We start from the raw sequence: 23,257 nt of genomic DNA, 5'->3' as shown, positions 1-23,257 counted from the left end.
GGTTGTTCGTATTCTTGAAGACTGAAGTCTCTTCTTATCTGCCATCTTCAACATGGAGAGCTGCAGTCTCACAAATGCAATGCTCCGCTCTTGACCTTTTCTTGTTGGGGAAAAAAGGTAAATGTGGCTTTGTCTTTTTGTTTTCTTACCGATGTTCTCACTGAATGTTGCCATGGCAACAAAACTCTCACTTCAGGCATAGCCAGGAGGGAGAGGTGGCTAATTTTATGTCAGTCTTAATATTTATGAAACATACAGGCTCACTGAGACCAGTCTAACCTGGAAATCTAAGACCATTGTGAGACTAATAAGGACTAGTTCATGCAAAGCTTATGTTTCTGAGGATTCTATGAATAAATGGCTGTCAGACAAGCTGTTATTTCATAATTAATGAAGCCTCACGACATTGTAAAGGCCTGTATTGAGTTTCTCCAGACTGCATTGTGTGCAGCCCTATTAAGGCCTTTGCTGAGTCGTCTTTGCTCATCTTGTGTTAATGGAGGATGTAAGGTCAGCTCAGTCAGGCTGTCAGGCTGTGTCACAGTCAAACTGAGCATTTTATCAAGCTGTCTGCATATGCTGTAATTGGATTTTTAGACATTTCTGGGGTGAAATGTAAGTAGCCTTGGTGTCACTTTTGATTCATATTGTCCATGACTAATATGAAACATGGACTTTGTCTCCATGAAGTCACTCATAGGATTGTTAGGTGGCTCCAGATGTCGCCATCTTGGCAGTGCATGACCTCTAAGTCCAGCTAATCCAAAAACTGGCAGTTTTGAGGTGAAGCATACAACCACGGAGGAAGCCACGGGATTTTTCAATATTTGCATGACATCCAAAATGAACCAAAAAACCACCGCAGCCAAGGGCTCGGGTTCGGTGACTCAATTAGCAGACGTGAAGTCTGGCAGCAGCTAGCGCTTTGCTCAAACCAGCCACAGACATTAAGGCTTGATGCAATTTAAATGAGTGGATTATATAAGAATATCAGAGTCAGCACGTGCTTGACCAAGGGCCGAGTGTGTTTTTCTCTAAGATTAATGATGAATATAATTCAGACAGCTCAGAAGAAATGCATTATCGAATCACACTGGAAAACAAGATCAAACCTGGAGTCATGAAGCACTTACTTCCTTATCTCCACAAAAAGCAAACCAGGGACTAATTCAAATGGTTTGCAAATGCTCTCACAGCTGCATAAAGCCTCTGCTGCCTCCAGCACAAAGCTTCAGTAAGTGTCTGCTTTATCTGCGAGTCAAAGTGACCTTACAGAAGTCTCTGTTTGAAATGCACAGCCGGGACTGACGTCACTTAATGAGCCTGGCCAGAGTTTGTCTTTCAGAACAAAACAAAAGGAGCAGAGCTGCTCGGGCAGCACTGAATGGCTGGACTGGGAGGACGGGATGACGTCAGGACCTCGTCAGCTGGCTGACACGAGTTCACCCAAACAGACGCTGGGTGGTGCTCGAGGTACAAGGTCCATTTGTGAGTCGACCTTCTATTACTCAGGTTTCAAAGTACATCACAACGAATCAAAAATGTACCTGAATGATTTTTTTTTTAGTCTTTTTGTTTGAAAAGCTACAAACTGGCATCAATGAACAAATGTCAATATATGTTCATCAAGCTTCTGAAAATAAGAGACATGTAAAAACAGGATATAATCTTTAATAAGATGAAAGACTCTTTAAAGACAAAAAGAAGAAAAACATTGAGTTGGTTCACAGTGATACAACATCACAAGGTTAGTGATTTCATGGGAAATCTTAGACCCTCAGTTTGTCTTAGAAGAAGACTTGTTCTCCTCGATGCTCCTATCGTAGTCTATGAAGAATTCGTTGCAGGCGACAGTCAGTGCAGCAACCAGAACGACAAACTCCTGGAAGTCCACTTGGCCGTCCTGGTTTTCATCCAGGTCTTTCATAATCTTGTCAACCACCATGGGGTCTTTGCTGGCCTACAACAAAAACATTGCAATGAAAAGTCAAAATAACAAATCCTACAATGAGCTTCATGCCAGAACCGCATGTACCAACACACTGACTGCTATGTGGAACGAGCGATTTAATCGACTTTGTGGCATTCAAAGAACTGTTGGATTTATGCAGTCATGTGTCTCACTCCTGGTTTGTGAATGTGCTTATCTAGGCAGTCATGACACTCCTATTATCAATGACCCCGATTAACTATTTTAGAACAGCTGCTTTTACATTTTTCAGTAGCTCTTAGAAAGCCCTCAGTTTGACAGCTGCCTCAGGTCTTCATGCAGGTTACTGTGACATCACCTACTGAAGACCACAATATTCACCTGTTTCACATGTTCCTAATTGTCACATCCACTTCTCACATTGGTCAGTGGCAGCTTTGACTTCTAATGCCAAACGAGTAAAATGATTCCTAAATAATTTCAGTCACAATGCAGCAGTGCTCTAATGATTGGCATCTTTATTAATATTTTCCAATTTTCCATTTTGGGTCTTCAGCATGACAACTGACTGAGTTCTACGGTGTGAAATTACTTTTGTGAATGAGCCCAGCCTACAGGAAACACAACAGACTGGAGTTTGAACGCTTGTATGAGAAAATGTCAGAAAAAAAAAAAAGAGAATTAGGATAAAAATATGAAAATGTTCTTGCATGGCAGTGGCGAGCTGTATAGATACTCACTGACAGGAGTTCACAGAGTTCTCCCTGTATCAGGTTCTTCAGCTCAGGTGTGCTCAGCTTGTACTTGTCGCCTTCTTTTCCAGAATAGGAGTGGAACACCGTGATGAGGCCCTCCATGGCTGCTTGCAGTTTGGAACACATTTTTTTGTAGTCCTACAGTTGATGTCTGGAAGGACAAATCAAGAGAGTCACCGTAAAAAACAAATATTTATTACCAAATGGTCGACATACAGCAAATGCAGCCCAGTGTCCTGAATGAGGTGTGGGCGCCGTGCGTTTCTGCATTCACCGATACGTTACGTGGTTCATCAGAACTTCTACATGATGTGTCATGTAACATACAAGAGCAGCTTCTCATAAGGAGGCGGCGATGGTGGTGCTGTCAGACCTGGTCAAGACAGCCAGAACATTACCAGACATTACACAGCTTTGTTCCAACATAAAACTGGAGTGTACAGTTGAAATGTGAAGTTTCAGCATATGTTTGGCTTGCAGAAATGGACCAACATTTGTTCTGCTGACTGGGTTGAAAATGGCAGCTGAGTTTCCTCTGGGCAAGGACAACACAGAGGGGGGGAAGATATCAATGAGAAAGAGAGGCAAGATCAGATTAGGGAGTTTGATTGAGTTTGATTCAAATCTGTAAGCACAGAACCATCCGTCTCCAACGTCTGGAGTGCAGAGGAAATCCTTGAGTGCAGAGGATAAAATAACTTGTTCAGCAGGAGAGAGCAAAAAAATCACTGCAGTTATCAGGTTACCAAAGACGTTACTTTGCCGTGGCGTTGAAGTGTACAGGGTGAGCTGGTGCACTGAGGTTTTTATACTCTGGCACACAACAGATACAAACTTTTCCTGAAGTTTGAAAGGGAAAAAGGAAAACACCACAAGACATTCTGTGGGTTTTGATTTGCCCTGAGCAACCGTCACCTCCAAACATTTTCATCTCTGAAGCTCCCCTGCAGGCTGCACCAGGGCTTCATTTTAATTATGTTCCAGCTTTCTGGTTCATCAGCTGTCAGATTATGGACTGCAGTTTTGCAAAGCGTGAAAACAAATCGCTTCAGCACATCTCGCGCTCGGCTTGATTCTGTAGGGTCCCACCTCTGACAGCTTTTTGAAAAATGAAAGCATACTGAAGTTGAATTACTTGACTTTCCGTTTTTGTTCAAGGCCTGCAGATATCTTTACCCGTAACTGCAGAGCTTTCAGTTGTGAAGAAACAGTTTGACATTTTTTGATGAAAATGATGAAAATATAGCATGTAGCCTGTTAGCTTGGCTTTGAATAACAAGTGCAAACATCAATCTAATCTTTGTTTATCTGAACACATTCATCAAACTAAACCTAATCTGGTATCTGTATCAAACCCTTGAGGCCATATAAAATGCAGGTGGAAGGAGGTCAGCAACGACAAAACAGTTTAACTTTACACCTGTCTCTTCACCATGAGACACCTGAGAAGCTGCTACAGGGGGCCCGAGTCATTTCACCTCCGCCCTCCACCGGTTCATGGAGGGCGGAGGACAAAGCGCACACCGACCATAACATAGATTTAGATCGTGGCTTGCATTATGTTACATAAACTACCGGATGCCTTCACGCGGAGGATTAACTGTACAGGTTGGTCATGTTTCACCATCTGTGTGACAGTGTGTGAATAACTGAAACTCTCAAAAAGCAGTTTGAGCGGCATCACTTTCCTGAATGACGCGGCGCCACATCCCCTTAATTAGACTCGGTGATTGCCGTTAATCATTTATTCCCGCCGCGATCAGGGAGCTAATTAACAGGCTTTGAATGTCACATGCAAAGCTGGTGTTAATTAACTCAGGCGGAGACCAAAGCACGAATTTCTCGAAGCGCTAACATCAGGCTGCAGATGCCACTTGAAAATAAAATAGTAATAATAAGATGAAATAGCAATAAAACCTGTCACCTCGCAGATCGGACGCAACCAGGGGAGACTCACCTGAACAGCGACGCTAACAGGTGCGGATGGAAGTGGCTTCTTCTCTCATCCCATCAGTTATATGGGCTCCTGTCACCTGTGTGCAAGTAAATGCAAATCAGATAGGCTCCTCCCCCTCGGACAGCAGGCACATCACCTGCCGCACAGGTGAGCCACCTGGCCATGTAAGGCAGCCACAGGCAGTTTATGCCGATGGGCAGCACAACACTCCTCTCTGCTTCCTGATATTTTGCCTGGTTATACAGCCATGTAAAATCTTGCAGCTAAGTAGTGGTGAGATGTAAGTAAGTACATTTACTGGATTGTACTTGTACTTCACCTGAGTATATTAAAGAGAGAGATGTTACCATTTGCTTCAGTGCCGTTCATTTTCTATTGGCCAATAAGACAAGAAATGAGCTGATGCTGTTCCCTCCTTCTTTGGGGCACAGCTCTTCCATCTTGACTGCCTGTGTCTACTTTATTTGGCCTCACCTGTGCTTATTGTATGTGACTAATGTTTTCCCGCCAGATCATTTGCAATTACGGAAATGACTGACAGTGCAGCTTGAGCAGCAATACAAATTAAGTGTCAGCCAGTCAAATAAATGCATGGATGCAAACCACTGGGGTTGATTGACATCAGTATCTCCATTTGACTTGAATACAGGCTTTATGGATATTTGCATGTGGCTGGTTAAAAATTAATTTGGGGCCTTGTTTATCGAAACATGAGTGCATTTGGTGAAGGACTGCAAAGAAAAAAAGTGACAGCAGTCATGAGATAATCTGGCAAGGCTCAAATTTTGCTTGTACTGAATGTGCACAGCATAATATATATAGATATATATATATCTATATATATATAGATATATATATAGATATATATAATATTTGAAAATTTCATTGAAACAGACATAATATTCCCGGTGTCCTGGCAAAATGTGTTTAAACACATTCTTTGAAATAACTTTTCCAATTTAATATTTGGTGACTTTAAAGAAAACCTGAAATTTTGTCAGACCAGAAACCAATTTTCCACTGTTGGTTTGAGGAAAAATCACAATTAAAGATGAAACCATTTCGTTGACTTGATTAACTACGACCGACTTCATATGTGCCCCCCCCCAAACAAAACCGCCTCTCATCTCTTCTTTGTGCACGACAACCTGAGATCCACCAGGAGCCCACAGTTCAGACATGAGACTGCAGCAAAATGAGCTCATTTTGCTTGTGTGGTTCTGCACAGAACACTTTGAACACCTTAAAAAAGTCTGTCGTTTTTTGTGTTTGTTCTTTTAAAATGCATTTCTTCCATTCCACATATGAAGTAGTGAGAACTGAGCGGCCTGCTTTACTCGCCAATGAAACGAATACATATCGATTCACCATTGATTTCTGACAACAAAACACTGAGTGATGTGATGTCACGATCATCGACTGAAACTTAAACTCCGTCTCTCTCTGTAAGTTCAAGGGTGTCATCTGCTGGCCATTTCCAAACTCTGCCGATGACTTAACACTCTGAAGAAAGTTGACTGTTTTTAAACTGGTGCACAATGCTGACTCAAGGCTGAAGGTAAAAGAAGAAGAGTAGTTGGAAGAGTAGTTCAGAAAGTTTTCCTTTCCAAACTGCTCTCAGATTCCTTCATGAATAACACAACAGAGCTGACCGCACTGAAGTAAGTGTTATGCAATAAAAATGCTTATAAACAATAATTAATTATTTATATTTGCTCATTGTATGTAGTATGCTGCGGTCATCAACATAAACATATTACAAAAACAACCTACACACTTATTTTTTAGCACTTCTGCCATTATCGTTTTATTTTTTATTTTTCTGTAGTGTTGTGTAGGTTAAATTACAGAGATGTTCCAATCAATGTGTATGTATTTTGATGTTATTTAATTATTTTGGATGCGTTTTGATTTCCATTTTAATTTCCTCTATTCTCCTCCAATGATATTAACTGTTACTCATTAATACTACGATAGATTCGTTGGACCTGCTCACAAGAGCCTGCACAGTATTTTCAGAGTCGTACACCAACATTACATGGTGACAACTTTATTGTCGTTCACTGTGTTTTATTAAGCGTCCTTCTCCTCGTCTAATGAGCAGCCTCACATGTTAATTATGAGATAAGACCTTTATTGTCCTACGTCTAGTCCCTCTGAACTCCTGGGAAGGTGTAAACTTGAGTTATTGGACTCGTCGTCATGAACAAGCTAATTGCATTGATGAACATCCTGGGCTCAAATTCACAGTTATGAGCACAAAAGTTGCAACCCAGTGGAGGAACTCCTGATCAAGGTCTTATCCACAACCTCTCTTGAAGCTCAACCTTCTGTAGCATTTAACTCTTTTACTCAGTGAGCACAGTTCTCTGAAGTCAGTTCTCATGTAATCCCTATTACAGGGCTCCCCTAGACTCTCAACTTTATTCTAAGCACAGGCTGTTAATGCATGCATGCATTCACAGTCACATCCACAAATCAGAATCAGAAGCCTTTATTGTCATTGTACAAGGAATATTTAGGAATAGACAAGCAGTTTGTCTCAAAGGGCTTTGCATAACATCATCCTTTCAATCTCAAAAGTTTCCAATTAATTTCAGATTCTATTTGGAGAACTTATGCTTTTCTCAGTGCACACGACAAAAGGAAAATCCCTCCTACCTTTGTTTCTTCTGAACCCGACCAACAGTGCCACGTATGTCGTGTTGGTATTTGACAGAAAAAACTGACACTGGACGTGTGAATTGAAATGAGTTCATTTGCAAAATAACTGAACATATCAGAACAGTATGCTATTTACACCTCGTAGCCACCCACCCCTTACTGTAAAACATCTTATCTCATCTTTCCATACTTTCCTGTTTATAACACTCTCCTGCTGAAAAATCTCTAATGTCTTCCTCTGTGCTTTCCAGAATCCATTGTTGAATCAGAGTTTGTCACATTTTCCAGGTATCTTAATTTTTATTGCTATTATGCAACATATCGACCACGGAACATTTTCCCTGGTACAAAACACTTTCATGAGAAAAATTCAACATTCTATATAAGGTGTGAAAAGATACCCAAAATGTAACTTTTTATGACTTGTTTACACTACCTGCCTTTTTATTGCACTGGGCTTGCACTGTGTGTGTGTGTGTGTGTGTGTGTGTGTGTGTGTGTGTGTGTGTGTGTGCACGCACCAAATTTCAGCAGTTAAAAAAACTGTTGTACAGAAAAAAATTATTTGACATGTACTCCGTGTTTTCAGTTTGACTCATGTCCCATCTGCTAACATGGAGAGGGAGGAGTTTATGAGCCGTACTGCAGCCAGCCACCAGGGGGCGACTGAGATGCTTTGGTGCCATTTTGTATCTTCACAATATCTTCACAGCGAGTGTCAAAAACAAAAAGTACATCCAAACAAACAACATAACGGTGACTTCAGTCAGCACAATCAAATCAAGTTAAGGCACACAGCAAACAGTAGTAGTTGCCTCACCATTCATGTAATGGTTTATTACAGGAACAACTTGAAAGACTAGACTTATAGAGAACCACTTCAAATGATGACACATGCTGAAAGAGCTGGAGCATCAGAAACTCCTTTCATGTTTCTGTATTGTCACATGTATGCTTAAGTTCTGTCATAGAACCAGCTGTCACACCACATTGTCAATACTCATGAGCTAGAATGCAGCGCCGAATCCAAAAAGTCATGAGTAGGTTTGATTTTTATTTTCCCAGCAATTGGGATCTTTCACAAAATACAGTTTGTTTCTTTAAAGTATTGGTATTAGATAGCCTGTACGGCCTTTGACTTGGCCTTGGAACATCCATGATCTCATACCTCTGAGGGCCAAGAATGTAACAGAGCACGACCTGTGCCACATTGTGGTTCCTGTCACCACATCTTCCTGGCACCTTGCTTGTTATCCAGAGTGCGACATGGGAGATCTCATTTGAGCCGCTGAGTTCGTGGCCTTTCAGCGCCTGTCAGCAGGGCACCCAGCCTGAGACGCTCAGGTGGACGGTGGAGCAGAGCCCATCAGCTCAGCCCTCAGGGATAACGTAACAGAGTGCCATGGGCTGAGAGAGATCGAGTTGATGTCCGTCATCAAAATGAGATGTTGGCCTTTGCTTCCAGTCTGCTATACCCTGCAGCCAAGAGGTCACCCGAGTTCGGGCTTTTATTGAGACAATACTAAAGGTATGTAAGCAGTCATACAATCTTCTAACCTGGTTAAAATGCCACCACAGGGATTTGTCTCTGATTTGACCGCTCACTGTTGTGTTCTGTTTCTTTGTCTGCACTTGGTGTTACGGCTTCTGGCCTCCCATCCCCCAGGGGGAGCCCAATGACAGAAATGCCTCCTCCAGATGAAGTTCTGCTCTTAACACTGTGAGCTCTGTCTCGGGTCATCGTTGGCTTGCCCAGAACACTCTTCAGCTGTGCCCAAAAAAAAGCCTGCTGGTTGACCTGCAGGGGCCACTCCAGATATGTCTTGGTGCTCAGCATCTTCTTAAGCTTGCAATACTTGCTTGGTAAGGAGCTGGGGTCAATGGGCTCCTTCACCACTAATATGACGTCACTAAAAGTCTTTCCCATTGCTCTCTGCTGAGCGAAGTAAAGCTCATAGTTGCACCACTCGCTGTTAACAAAGTGCCGGGAGAGGACAAAAATGACCTGAGGATGAAGAGAAATAAGGAAATTTTAGCCCAGGAATATTTTCTTCCACATATTATACAGTGAGCTAGGCAGAGTGATAGTATATGTGTGGGAAATAATATGATTCTGGCACTGATGAATCAGCTGACTGAAAACAAGATTCCTCAAAAGCTTCATGCCCCAACCAGCTCGAAGATTTCTCTGTGAACATTTTGTCTCATACCTTTTTGGAACTTACTTTCAAAAATAAAATGTGATGCATACTGTAGTTGTTATGCATACTGGTAATGGTATATTCTGACACATGCAAGTCCAATACAAAACTACATTTTGGTACCTTATGACTGCTTTCAATGTTGTCAATGATGTTATCGATGATCCACCTTCCAGGCATGAAATCCCGCTCATGAATACACAGACGATACGGGTTCCTGTTGTTTTCCAAACAGGGCAAGAGCTGGTCCCTCACCCAGTCTGCGTCAGAGTGGCTGTAGGAGATGAAGGCATGAAATCTGAAAGTCCCCAGTTCGCCTGCTGCTTTCTCCTTGTGAGCTCTGTATTTGGCCCTGATGATCTGATATGTGACTTTAGTGTACCACGGGAGATCAAAAATATAGCAAATCATCATCAATATCAAGATCACTGCTGCAGTGGTTGCCACACTAATTATAATAACTAATCTGATATCACAGGCCACCTCGCCTGGGAAATATTTGGATATGACTGTGTTGAGCAAGGCCTCTGGGTGGTAACACTTGTAGTTCCAAGGCCAGTCTGTGAGATTAACCTTTCCTTTTGACATAGTGTCCTGGACAAAAGCATGGAGCTCACAAGTGCAATGGTAAGGATTGTTCCCTGCCCTCAGGTGAGACAGTTGAGGCATGTCTCGGAAGGAAGCCTTGCTGATGAGACCAAACGAATTCCCATCCAAGGCGAGCAACTGCAGTGATGGACTTTCCCACTTAGATGGGATGAACTTGATTTTATTCCCACTCAGCAGGAGCTCTCTCAGGTTAGTGGCTTTTCTAAAGTATGTCAAGTCCAGCTGGTCCAGGTTGCAGTAGGACAGATCCAAGTAAACCACTGTGGTGGGCAAACAAAGGAGGGCTTCACCTTCGAATTGATTGTGGTGAGCGATAAGCCGAGTTATGCTTTTTTGCCAAACACAGTCCCGACTTTTTTCAGCAGAACCCAGTTTGTTGTTGCTAAAATCCAGCACCTGCAACTGCTGGAACTCCCTTGTTAGCGATGACAAATCTTTTAAGCTGGTCAGGTCATTGTTGTTCATGTTGAAGGTGTGCAGATTTGGCATGGTGTCCTTGTAATGACACCGCTGGTTGAAAATGAACTCATCCTGTAGTCGATTATTGGAGACATCCAGAAACTCCACACCTTCCATCTCAACCCAGGCATCGCAAGGTACCGAGTTGAAGTACACGTACTGAATAGACAGTGCCTTGATTTTGTTGAACCAGGTGAAACGCCAGTCAAACCGCAGCACATCAGGATTGCTGATATACCTTGAAGACACAGAGATATGTGGTGCTATATTTACAAGGAAGTTCAGTAATGAGTTTTATTTGACATTTGTCCACTTTCACCTTTTTGTGGGAGGGTGAAAGCAGCAGAATTATGTTCTAAATGAATACTAATATCATGTGTGCTTCTTCTTTAAAAACAACACTCTAATTTGTTGTTAAACTACTCCTAAAATGCATTGTGAGATATCATTTAACAGCAGCAAGTCAAGAAATATATGGCATAACAAGCAAGAGTTACATTTCAAACCAAGTGAAATACATTTCACACTGGCGCACCAAAAAGAGAGGATACTCACCAAAGATCCAGTTTATCCAGGTCCAGGTCTGTGATGCTGGAGCTTGCTCCACTATCAACAAATGTGGGTGAACGGGCGAAGTCGATGTACTGCAGTCTCAACCTTTTGATTGGGGTGTCTTGTAAGTTCATTAAAGCCATCCTCAGGAGATTCTCATTGAATTTACCTCTGTGGAAGATCAGCTGACCTGCTGTGATGTCTTTCAAACCCTGGAAAATGTCCTCCTGTCCCGTGTAGTACATGAACTCAAAAAGGTTGCGGAACTGGATGACGCTGAAGGTCTTGTTGGCCAGGTCACGTAGCATGTGGATGAGAGCACCTGGCCGTTGATCTATGGCCATATCAAATCCCATCTGTGCTGTCTGGATGACTTCTAAACTTCCAGGCTCGTAGTAACTGAGATTGGAGGAACATTTGATAGCAAAACCTTGTAACATGATGTGTTTCAGCGGCTGAAAATCAACTTTCTTTAGACCCATCACCAAAGGGCCACCCATTGACAGAACCTGGAGTTTAACAAATTTGGAGAAGCTATCAGCTAAAGTGGCGTGTTTGTAAAGGTTATTGGACATGTAGAGCTTTTTGAGATTCAAGAGAGGAGTCAGAGCTGTGGCAGGGATTTCTCGCAGGGAGTTATTGAAGATGTCAAGATGTTCCAGCAGTGTGTTGTTTTTAAAGGCATCATTGTCAATGTGTGAAATGTTATTGTACTGCAGCTGAAGGATGCGAAGCCGAGGGAGGCGGAAGAAGTCGTCAGCATGGACAGCTTGAAGTCTATTGTAGGAGAGATCTATGTCCTCCAGTGTGGATGGAAAGTGTCTCCATGGGACACTTTCAAGCTGTCTTCCCAGACAGTTTGCGGAGCGGCCAGAGTTGTAGATGTGACAGAGTCCTTTGTCAGTGTCAGTGGTGGGGGGTGAAAACGGAGTTGGGGAAGAGAAGGCTCCAAGAAGGACAGCACTAAAATGAGCCAGTTTCCAAATCATCTTCATGGTCTCTTAAAAAAACAAGAAAAGGAGAGATTGATTGTTGATAATTTATTGTTCATTCCAGTGAAATAGTGGCAGGACAGTGACTTTTTTTCTCTCTCTTTTTTTGATTTAAGTCATTGCAAGTAGCACATTCCTTCTTAGTGATAGCGTAACATCTTGATCTGGCCTGTCAGTGCACCAGAAAAAAGTTACAGTTTGCAGAGTGGAGGAGGGTATGAATCTCCTTAACACACCAGTTCTCTGAAATAAGCTATAACCATCATGATGACAGAGCTATGATGTGACAGAGAACACATGATCTTCAATTAATTACTTCCCATGAAATCATAATTGTGTCTTAGCAAAATGAACTGACATTTAGTTTCTTCTGCAGAGTAAGAAGAAGCACAACAAACAGGCTACACACATCACTCTACAGTCATTATGGGCTTTCAGGAAGCCAGTCTGCAATGAAAAGGACGTCACGCTTAGGCATGCATCAACATACTCACTACTTTAACTATACAACAGCACTTTGAGAATAACACACCTGACTGCACTTACCCTCCTATGAGTAGTTTCCTGTTTAAGCCTTCAAATGCAGATTCTTTCAAATCCTCTCCTAAACCTTTATTTATATTGCTGGCACACCCTCACGTGAAGGAGTCGTAAAGCTTTATAGCCCTGTTAAACAGTGTTGGTTTTATATAGTCCAGTGACTTGAATAAATATTGATGTCTGTGTGCATATGGGAACTATACTGCAGTCTACAGCAGAAGAAAAAAAAAAACACTAATATGAAAATAGGTGGAGATGGTGGCACATGAACGGCCCATTGAGGCTGCCATTGACTCAGTCCCCATAGAAGCCTATGGCCAGAGCCACCCAACATATGGGTGATGTCGATACCATGTTTGACATAGAAAGTGTGTCAATGTTTTGTGCAGTTTTAAGGGCTTTTCACACTGGTTAGATGCTAAACTGCATTTCATTGTCTCAATGACTGCAATGACAAAAAAGTCGAATCTAAACTAAAGCATTTATTCTTAGTTAATCCCTGCTCACTCCTATAGGAGGTCAACAGTTAACTGAATAACTCATTAACATATAGCCAATAAAAGTATTGTTTGAATGAATTAATAACACACTTATGTTTACTATGTGGTCATCATCTTCCTTCCTTGACATATAAACACTGAAAACAGCAGCCGATGCAGCTGGAAACGAGAAACACTCCTTAGCCGTCTAATCTTGTCAACAGTGGACAGATGGTCCTGGAAATTGACAGTAGATTAGATCAGCATCAATAATATTGACTTGCTGAAACTCCTTGTTTGAAAGGCACTGCTGTAAATGCTCTTGTAATGCCACCTGGCCAAAATAAAGCTCTGGGAGTCGATGCAACTTTCAGTCCACTTAGAATGCATTAATGCCTGAGACATTCAGCTAATGTTCTCAACCAGAGTTCATGTTCTTTCACACACACACACACACACACACACACACACCATGCTAAACTGACAGACAAAACATAAACATTTGTCTAGTAGTTGCACTTCACTGTGCCCCTTTAATTTTCTCCATAGTTTTGAATATGAGACCAACTGGTTTTGAACTGCCCATGGAAAGAATGAACATGTAAGAGTTTGTCACCTGTAGACGAAAAGGGAAAGAATCGGGAATCTGCCAGGAGGAAGTTCAGAGACAACTTTTATCACACTGAATGAAACGCTCATGTACCACACCAAATTTACCAGGAGGGCTGAACGGCAGGCATGAAGTCCAAGACTCTGACACCAGAAATCACGGTTCAGTTCCAGACTCTGATTCCAAATCACTGTGATTAAGGTTAGGGAAAGATTGTTTTTGTTGTTAAATGTGTTAAATGTGTGTTCACCATTCACATTTTTATAATTCACTCGTCAATGTCTGTGATTGTCAGAACTTTGTTTAGTGTTGTACTGTTCCAGATTGCAGCCCAAATATTTCACCATGTTTCAGCCCTAAACTTCACTGTTTAAAGTCTTAAGTCTAACAGCAGTCTGGTTCAAGGTTACTTCTCAGATTTACATCTCTACAGAGATGATCATTCTGACATGATGAAGAATCAAACCTTTTGCCACCAGCACTTGTTTGCTGCCTGTCAGTGAACCTTCAACCATGGGTAAGGGCTTTGAGATCTGAACACATTAAAGTCAGAGAAATGCTTTTCATCCATTCTTGTGATCGTTAAAAAAAAAAACTGCCTCAGGAAAATTCTTTCCACTTCACAAGGCCAAGGAAGCCAATCAAACCTGTGCATTCCAACCCACATATCTTATGTGCAATTTGAGTTCATGACCTCCAGCTGGTTTGACATTAACCGCCCAGCAGGAGTTTCGGTGTCACGATCCAATGTAGAGAATTTAATTCTTCCTAAAACATTCCTGTTCTGTGGTGCATCTAGCCTTATCTGTGAAAGAAATGCACACAAATATGTTGGCAATGCTGCAGGCCATTTTCCATGTCAGCCCTGACTGTTCATTCTCCACAGTGTGGAATGTGGTGCAATCATTTCAGTGTCGACACACGTGTAAGTTAACAGGTTTCTGGGTCATACAGTGTAAACCACCTACACATGCGGCTAATTGTGTTTACATACAAAACATATGGACCCTTTCCCGGTCAATATTATTCACGTGTAGGTTGGCCCACTGCCAGGTTCATATAGTGTAAACTGGAAAGCCCCCAAGAGCACCTGAAGAAGGAAAATATTTTTTTTTTTCTGCACATGAGAGATTTCACATGTCCAGCCATGTTTAAAATGTATAGACTGACGCAGGTTGGGAACAGTAATGTTATTCATATCTGGATGCTGCTGAACACATCACAGCAAAAGGTACACTGCGATAAAAATGTGTTTTGGCAACACATGAAAAATGTCACGCTAATAAAGCCTATCGAGTTGAAATACTAATTTTTACAAATCAAAAGATATGAAAACCTTAAATCCCTCAACCAAAATCATTAGCAAGCTGGAGCAACCAGAAGAAAAAAAAAAAGTATTTGGTTTTTGTAAACAGTTTGTGTTGGAGCGAATTGTTGCTTAAAAGAATCAAGTGGGGAGTGAAACAGAATGATAAGGGAAGTTAAGAGTGATTTTTACTGTTTCTCCAAACTTATTGAATCTCGCTCAATCTGGAAGACAGTCTTAGATTATGTAGGAAGCCCCTACGGACTGCCAGAGCAGCCTATTACTCAAAATTAATTGAACAAGCATAATCCCAGGTTTCTCTTCAGCACTGTAGCCAGGCTGACAGAGAGCCATAGTGTTATCGAACCTTGTATCCCTGTGATTTTAAATATTAGAGACAAAATTCAACACCTACTGACCTCAGCTGGTACTGACCTACCATCAAACACTGGTGCCTTAGAAACAGATAATCATCTTGACTGCTTTTCTCCTATTGACCTTCAACAGCTACATTCACTTATATATTCATCCAAGCCAACAACATGCCTCTTAGACCCCATCCCTACTAAGCTACTCAAAGAAGCTTTACCCTTACTTAGCACCTGTCTGTTAGACATGATCAATCTGTCCCTGATAACAGGCTATGTACCCCAGTCCTTTAAAGCAGCTGTAGTCAAACCTCTCCTTAAAAAACACACTCTTGACCCAGAGGTTTTAAGCAATTATAGACCAATATCTAACCTTCCATTTATTTCCAAGATCCTTGAAAGAACAGTCGCCAATCAGTTATGTGACTTTCTTCAAAATAATAACTTATTTGAGAATTTTCAATCTGGCTTTAGAGCTTATCACAGCACAGAAACGGCATTGGTCAAAGTCACAAATGACCTCCTAATGACATCAGACAAGGAACTTATCGCTGTCCTTGTACTGTTAGACCTTAGTGCTGCATTTGACAATTGCACAGATTGGAACACCTAATTGGCATCAAAAGAACTACATTGAGCTGGTTTCAGTCCTATTTATCAGATCGATCTCAATTTGTTCATGTTAATGATACATCGTCCACACTCACAAAAGTTAGTCACGGAGTTCCCCAAGATTCTGTCCTTGAGCCATTATTATTCACCCTTTATATGCTCCCCATCGGTGATATTATTAGGAAACACTCCATACATTTTCGTTGTTATGCAGATGACACACAATTGTACTTGTCAATGAAACCAGACGAAGCAAATCAGCTAGTCAAACTACAGGCATGTCTTAAAGACATAAAAACCTGGATGACTTACAATTTCCTACTTCTAAATTCAGACAAAACTGAAGTTATTGTTCTGGGCCCTGGACACCTTAGAAACAAATTATCCAGTGATATAGCAATGCTAGATGGCTTAGCCATGGCCTCAAGCTCCACCGTAAGGAAGGAATTATCTTTGACCAGGACATGTCCTTTAACACACACATATCGAGTATTTCAAAGACTGCATTCTTTCACCTCTGCAATAATCAGAAAGATGCAGAAAAATTAGTCCATGCATTCATTACCTCCAGACTGGATTATTGTAATTCCCTTCTATCAGGCTGCCCCAATATATCTATAAAGACTCTCCAGCTAATCCAGAACACTGCAGCAAGATTACTGACAAGAACCAGCATGAGAGATCATATTTCTCCTGTACTGGCTTCTCTACATTGGCTACCTGTAAAATTCAGGATAGATTTTAAAATTCTCCTCCTCACATATAAAGTCCTGAACGGTCAGGCACCATCCTATCTTAAAGAGTTGATAGTTCCCTATTATCACACCAGAACTTTACGTTCCCAAAATGCAGGGCTACTTGTGGTTCATAGAGTCTTCAAAAGTAGATTGGGAACCAGAGCCTTTAGTTATCAAGCTCCTCTACTATGGAACCATCTTTCAGTTTCGGTCGAGGAGGTGGACATCCTCTCTACATTTAAGAGTAGACTAAAAACTTTCCTCCTTGATAAAGCTTATAGTTAGGGCTGCCCTAGGCCGGCCCCTGGTTATGTTGCTATAGACTTAGACTGCCGGGGGCCCTCCCATGACACACTGAGCTCTTTCTTCCTCTCCTTCTCCTTCTGCACACATTTATGTCCCGTTAATGCATATCACTAACCCAACTTCTTCCCTGAAGTCCTTGTGCTTTCTCATCTCTCCGGTTCTCATGGATCGTGGTCGGACCTCCTGCTGCGGTCCTGCTTGAAACTATCATAATCACCGTAGTACCTCCTGTATACTTCATTATCATTATCTACAGTTCAAGTGTTTCTAGTATTATTATTGCTGGTATGCATTGCATCTGCTTGTGTGCTCCTTCTCTCACGCCCCACCCCCCTCTCCCTCTCTCTCCTTGTCTGTCTCTCTCTCTCTCTCCCTCTCTCTCAACCCAACCGGTCAAGGCAGATGGCCGCCCATCTTGAGCTGGGGTCTGCTCCAAGGTTTCTGCCTTCTAAAAGGCAGTTTTTCCTCGCCACTGTTGCCAAGTGCTTGCTCAAGGGGGAATGTTGGGCTCTCTGTATTACAATTTAATTGAAGAGTTTGGTCTAGACCTGCTCTAATTGGAACGTGCCATGAGATAACTTTTGTTGTGAATTGGCGCTATATAAATAAACTGAATTGAGCTGAACCTGAGGCATTTCACCATACAGATACTGCACTTGTTTGTCCAGGCTGTCGTTGAGATTTCTGGTGCCATGCAATTCAGTGAATTTCCTTTATCTCTCAGCAACAGTGGAAATCATTTCACAAAAAGGAAGTGTCAAAGTGTAACTTCCTGATTCTCTTGTCAAATCATCCATTCACCATTCAGTTATTCTGTTCAGTCTGGCAAAGAAAAAAGAAGCTGGTCACAAGTTACACAGCACACATTATCTCTTGTGTCTTTGAGGTTGTATGCGGTGTGATGTCTGTTAAGTAGCAACATTTAGTTTTATATTCAGTACTCGCTTTATTTTGCCCATTCATTCCCACAAGATTTCTCGCACTGATTTCTTCTTTGTCAGTGTTAAGCTTGCTTCAAAGGCAGGACCCAAAGTGCAGACATGAGATGTAAAACGCACAAAAGAATTTCACAGGAAAACTGATACAACAAAGTGGCACAGAGGGAGGACTCAGCACAGCTTATATACACAAAGGAGACGAGATGCAGGTGACAGCAATCAGGGCAATCAAAACTGGAGGGAAAACAGACAAAGACAGGAAATGTAAAAGCAAGCAAGACACAAGAGAAGTAAACTACAAAATAAAACATGAAACCAACTCTGCTGAGAGAGAAGGAGAAAAGCGTTTGTTGTTCCATCAGCTCCATTCTGTGCATCCATTCCTCTTGCACTGTCCTGTTTGACCTCTGATGCTGTCAGACTATACAGTGTGGACATAGTGTGGACATTGTCCCTGTCCTTCCACACTTCACACCTATAATTTTATAATTATAATTTTATAATTTATAACTATAATTTGCAGTCAACTGAGATTTTCTTTGGTTGATGACAGCCGTAAAGATTTTCTTCTCTAAATACAGACAAACACAACCGTGTGTAAGCTACATAATCCCTTCTGGTCTGCATGTGATTGTGATGCTGCCTGTCTCACAGCGAAGAAACTGCATAAAGCAAAACAACAGAAAAACAAAACAACAACAAAAATTGTTTCTGATTCTGACTTGTCTCTCCAGGAGGACGGTCTATCTAATAACACTGATGTTATTTATCATTTGACAGGTGGAACGGGTGTAAAATCATCACCTTTAAATTCTTTTTTAGAGCTCTTGTGTTGTAGCTTAATGTTTTTGTCAGTTGTTCATCGTACAGGAATTTTTAAAAAATGTACTTACAAACGCAGTTTTGGTAGCTCCAAGGTTTCAAAATAAAAAGGCTGAAATGTTCCGCTTCATTGCAGAGTCATAAAAGTCTTTTCCCCAGTGTGGCGTCCAAAAGGGAACAATGTTCAGAACAAGGTGCATGGTGTGAGTGCGATGTGACTCCACCTTTATACCTCTGTGCTGTGCTGTGCTGTGCTGTGTGTCATGGCCTCAGCATGACTAAACAATGGGTGAGTGATTCCAGGAAAAGTGGAGCCAGAGGGTTTTATTTTTTCTGGCCAAGTGATATAATGTTAGACTAACTGAGCTCCCTTACACACAAGGCAGTTTTTTGTGTTCTGGAATTTGACTCACTTGCTGAAATGATTCAGCTGCTTTCAAAATTAAGTAGAAAGCATTCATTGGTTCAGCTCATCCAAGGAGTCTATGGATCACTTCCAGGGTCAACAACATACTGTATATGTCACAACACGGCGTGCGAGCACGTCTGCTCAAGGCTGGACGGCGGCAGACGCTCACCAACTGACAATCTGTAAATTGTGTTCCTTGTGATAAAGTGCTGCTGTAGTGTGACATGTAACCAAAGTAACAACATTTAAACACAATGCAAAACAATCCTGCAATTTGTCAAATAGGAAGTGAAAAAAGCAGCTTCCTGCACAGATAAAGTCTGGATAAAATGTAAAAATAAATAAATCTGGTGTAGAAGTCTGCAGTAGCTAAGCCAGATCGTCAGACTTGTTCTCATTTATCTTCTCTCTTTTTATTGTCCTCATGCATGTGCACACACAGGTCACTGTATAAAATATTTATATTGATCATATAATAAATGTTATACATAAATATGCAGTTGACCCTGCAGAGCATCAGGGAGAAGTTCAACACACCCTTTTAAAATAACTTTAGTTAGAACAAAACAGAAGTAGCATAGGCTGAAATAAATAATGCTGTTCAAAAGAAAACAGCTTGAACGAGATCAAAAATAGTGAAACAGCAGCATGGAGCCAATGACAAGCAAATTCCAAGAAATCACATGAGCCTTCTTCTTAACTTCCTCTCAAAATGGCTTTATCCAAGAAAATATCAGTACACATATGTGTACATCACAGACATTATCAGCCAGTCAGTACTGACACCAGCAGCTGCTCAAAACTGCCTGAAATTAGTTTGTTCATCATTGCAGCTTCACAGGTGGCAACAATTAACGAGGCTGATTGCTCGAGGAGACGAGTGTCTTAAAGGATAAGTCGGGTGTCAGTTTAACTTTGAGTCATCATCAACATTATGAAACCAAAACCAACAAGGAACCAAGCACAAGTATTGCATGTGTTGCAAAAGCTTGAAAAAGGTTGTGCCTCCGTGAAAGAGCTCCATTGTCATCCAAAAACTCTGGGCACCATTCACTGTGATACTGCACAACACTGGAGTTTTAGGACACCAAAATGGGCTACATGTTAGGGTTAGGGTTAGGGTTATGGTAGGGTTAGGGTTAGGGTTGGGTTTTTTTGTTTTTAACTTTTTCAGAGAACTAGTTAATAAAAATAAGACTTTTGATAAGGCGGTGGTTCAATGAGGTTATTAATGTCAGTATGATTACCGTGACAAAGTAAACTTGCTGACGTTTAGCAGGTATAATATAATGTAACAGTAGCTCATAAAATGAAATAGTGGACTACTTGAAACTTTTGTAACCCGTTGACGATGCTACATTAAAAAACATGGAATCACAAGTTACTCAAATTCAGTCTGTGCAGAACATGAATGTCTGTACTAAATCTGTACAATATTTGTCAAGCTATTTCATTCTGGAGTAAAGTTGTGAACTGACCAGATGTTCAACCAGCCAACTCTGCCGTCCCTACAGTCGGCACAGAAAACCCTAAAACAGCACCTGCCTGACCCTGCTGTTGCCTCAGTGTTTATCAAACCACACGTCTCATGGACATGAGTCTCATGGACATGAGTCTCATGGACATGACGTAGGTCTCCCGTTTGATCCTCGGACCGACGAGATTAAAGTAAAGACAGTGAAAAAGCCACGCTTACTTCTGTTTCTTTCCACTAAATCAACCAGTGAATTTGCTTGGTGGCCTGCACACTCAAATCAAATCAAATCAAATCAAGTTTATTTATATAGCAGATAATAAGATAAGACATAAGATAAAGAAAATAAAAGTGCTGTAGTGTTAAAAACCTTCCAGAAATGTATAAGATGCAGCAGGCAGAGTGAGTACACATGAAGTGTATACCTAGTCGGAATAAAAGGCCAATCTAAAAAAGTGTGTCTTAAGTTTTGATTTAAAAAGGCTGAGATCACTAGTGGTGCGGGTCTCAGAAATTAAAGTATCAATAAAACTACAGATGATAAGATCCCAGTTTGCAGTTGATCCAAAACCCTTTGACACAATACTGAGGGAAAAACACTTGACTCTGTGCTGTTGTATTATTACTTATTGCTGTTGTATCTGAGCCCAGTGTTGGACAGACTGCTGTGCCGTTCTTACTGTAAGGCTGCATCTGACGAGTTCACAGTCTGATATCTCTTTTTACATAGTGGCAGTGCTTTATCATTATCATATCCACAACCTTCATTAACAGTTAACTTTAGTGATGTCATCATGAACCAAACAAATCTGAAACAGGGAAGAGCAAAAAAGTCTTTTAACTCACCTCAGATTCAACTCCTCTTCGTCAGTTTGACTTCACAACACGTTTTAACCTGTGCTGTGTGTTAGACACTCATGAGTAGTGACGCTGGATGTGTTAGCCTGTGGAAACAGTGTGTGTGTTGCTCAGGAATGAGGAAACTCATGTGAGGTTTTTTCTTTTTTTTAAAAAAAAATCTGACTTTCCTCTCTAACTCCTCGTCATTTTTCAGACCGTCAACCTCCACCCACTCTAATCTAATCTCGGCATTTTAAGGCCTGGGTAGCACAGGATAAACAGATTTTGACACAAGGGTTTATTGCAGGTTGGTGGATTGCAAAACTGAGCCTGCGCAGTCACCTGCAGCCTTGGTGTGATTTGCACTGCAGCCTCAGGATTTGGCAGCGAAGCAGCTGGATTCCAATCACTGCAAGCTAAACAATTTCCATCAGTGTATCACTTAAAGAGAGCGTCCTCTTCTTTGGCACTCTGAATCCAAAACAAAGACATTTCCTGCATTTTCTTTTTCTTTTTTTTCATTTTCTCTTGTGCAGCAGTTGTGCAGCAGGTGTTGGTGTGCAGTGTGAGGTCGGGGTGATCAAAACTCCATGATTACTGATCCTGTCAGGGTTGAGTTGGGCAGATACACCTGAACTTATCAATTCAAAGACTTTTCTTTGTTTTTTTTCTTACCCCTAGTAAACGTGAGAAAATATAATTTGGGTGAAGCGACCCTTAAACGCAGTACAATTTGTCATGCTCAGATCATCACTGAACTGAACTAGCTTTGCTCCTCGCTGTGTGGAGAGACATGACATCTGGAAGCAATCACAACTGAATATGGTTTTATTTATTTTCTGGGCTTGGGTTTAAAATCTATTTCTGCTGCAAACACTGAGAAGACTGATGTGAGCTTCTTCGCTGGATGTGTGTTTGTGTGCGCATAAAAGAGAGACCCTGTTTGCATGTGTGTGTGTGTTCCTGATAACTGCAGAAGAATGGATGAGCCAAACCAATTGAAAAGAAAAGAGGATTTATATTTAATGGCTCCTTGTGTTAATGCTTGCCTAATTCAAGCCAGGAAATGTGAATGGAGACTCAGAGGTAAACAGCAAGCTTGCAGAGTAAGATAGAGGCTCGAACTCATGTGGTCTTCGACAAAAGCACCATTTAGTTATTGTGCAGAAACTTCAGGAAGTGACTGGCTGCTTTTACCGCTGAAGGATCTTAAGAATAAAACCTCAGTTTAAAAAAGGGGCTTCTGATGATGCCAGCAACATGTCTGAAAACAGCTTGTTGTGAGTGTGGCCCCAAAGGAAAGGCCTTGGTGTTATTTAAAACACATTCTCTTTAATCAACAACAAGAATTACGCCTCTTTTATCCCCACTCTGTGCCCCGAGTTTTTGCACTGTCACATGGTTTGGGTGGATCTCGTGAGAACGTTTCACTGCACACCACACGCCATCAGCTAAGTCACTGATTTGGTAGAAATTGGAGAAAATGTTTGCCAGTTTTCTCTCTGATGTGAATGCCGTAGTGGCCTCAGGGCATCACCAAAGTATCTGCTGAGTGTCCACTGCATATAATGTACTTTTTGACGAATACGAGTGTCATCTCATTGTCATGTTGACAATGAAATCCTCATTAGGTGAGAACTTGAGAAATTTTTTCCAAAAAAATAACTTGTTTTGTAACCAGGGTTTGGGGTAAATTT

The 23,257-nt window shown here is 41.4% G+C and overlaps 2 protein-coding genes across 6 annotated transcripts; both read right to left on the bottom strand.

Annotated features, from left to right (window-relative positions):
* Positions 1-1,655: 1,655 nt before the first annotated feature.
* On the bottom strand, positions 1,656-4,733 carry LOC124064399 (protein S100-A1-like). The gene is made up of 3 exons (XM_046398829.1): positions 4,643-4,733; positions 2,671-2,836; positions 1,656-1,960 (listed from the first exon to the last, which is right to left on the bottom strand). The coding sequence occupies exons 2-3, from the start codon at positions 2,809-2,811 to the stop codon at positions 1,778-1,780; spliced, it is 324 nt and encodes a 107-aa protein (XP_046254785.1). The 5' UTR covers positions 2,812-2,836; positions 4,643-4,733; the 3' UTR covers positions 1,656-1,777.
* Positions 4,734-6,993: 2,260 nt separating this feature from the next.
* On the bottom strand, positions 6,994-22,310 carry tlr18 (toll-like receptor 18). Of its 5 annotated transcripts, none has more exons than XM_046398821.1 (5): positions 21,567-22,310; positions 18,207-18,249; positions 11,131-12,127; positions 9,631-10,813; positions 6,994-9,311 (listed from the first exon to the last, which is right to left on the bottom strand). In XM_046398821.1, exons 3-5 carry the CDS (start codon positions 12,120-12,122, stop codon positions 8,868-8,870), a joined length of 2,619 nt encoding a protein of 872 aa, XP_046254777.1. In that variant the 5' UTR covers positions 12,123-12,127; positions 18,207-18,249; positions 21,567-22,310; the 3' UTR covers positions 6,994-8,867. The 5 variants fall into 5 exon arrangements, with proteins under 5 accessions (XP_046254777.1, XP_046254779.1, XP_046254780.1 ...); XM_046398823.1 differs by lacking the exon at positions 21,567-22,310 and adding an exon at positions 18,909-20,251; XM_046398824.1 differs by lacking the exon at positions 18,207-18,249 and having other exon boundaries at positions 11,131-12,125.
* Positions 22,311-23,257: the final 947 nt, after the last annotated feature.

This window comes from Scatophagus argus, chromosome 9 (genome assembly GCF_020382885.2).
Source record: "Scatophagus argus isolate fScaArg1 chromosome 9, fScaArg1.pri, whole genome shotgun sequence".
Lineage (NCBI taxonomy): Eukaryota > Metazoa > Chordata > Actinopteri > Scatophagidae > Scatophagus > Scatophagus argus.
Note: the sequence above shows the minus strand (reverse complement) of the source record. Positions and strands in the feature narration are given on the sequence as shown.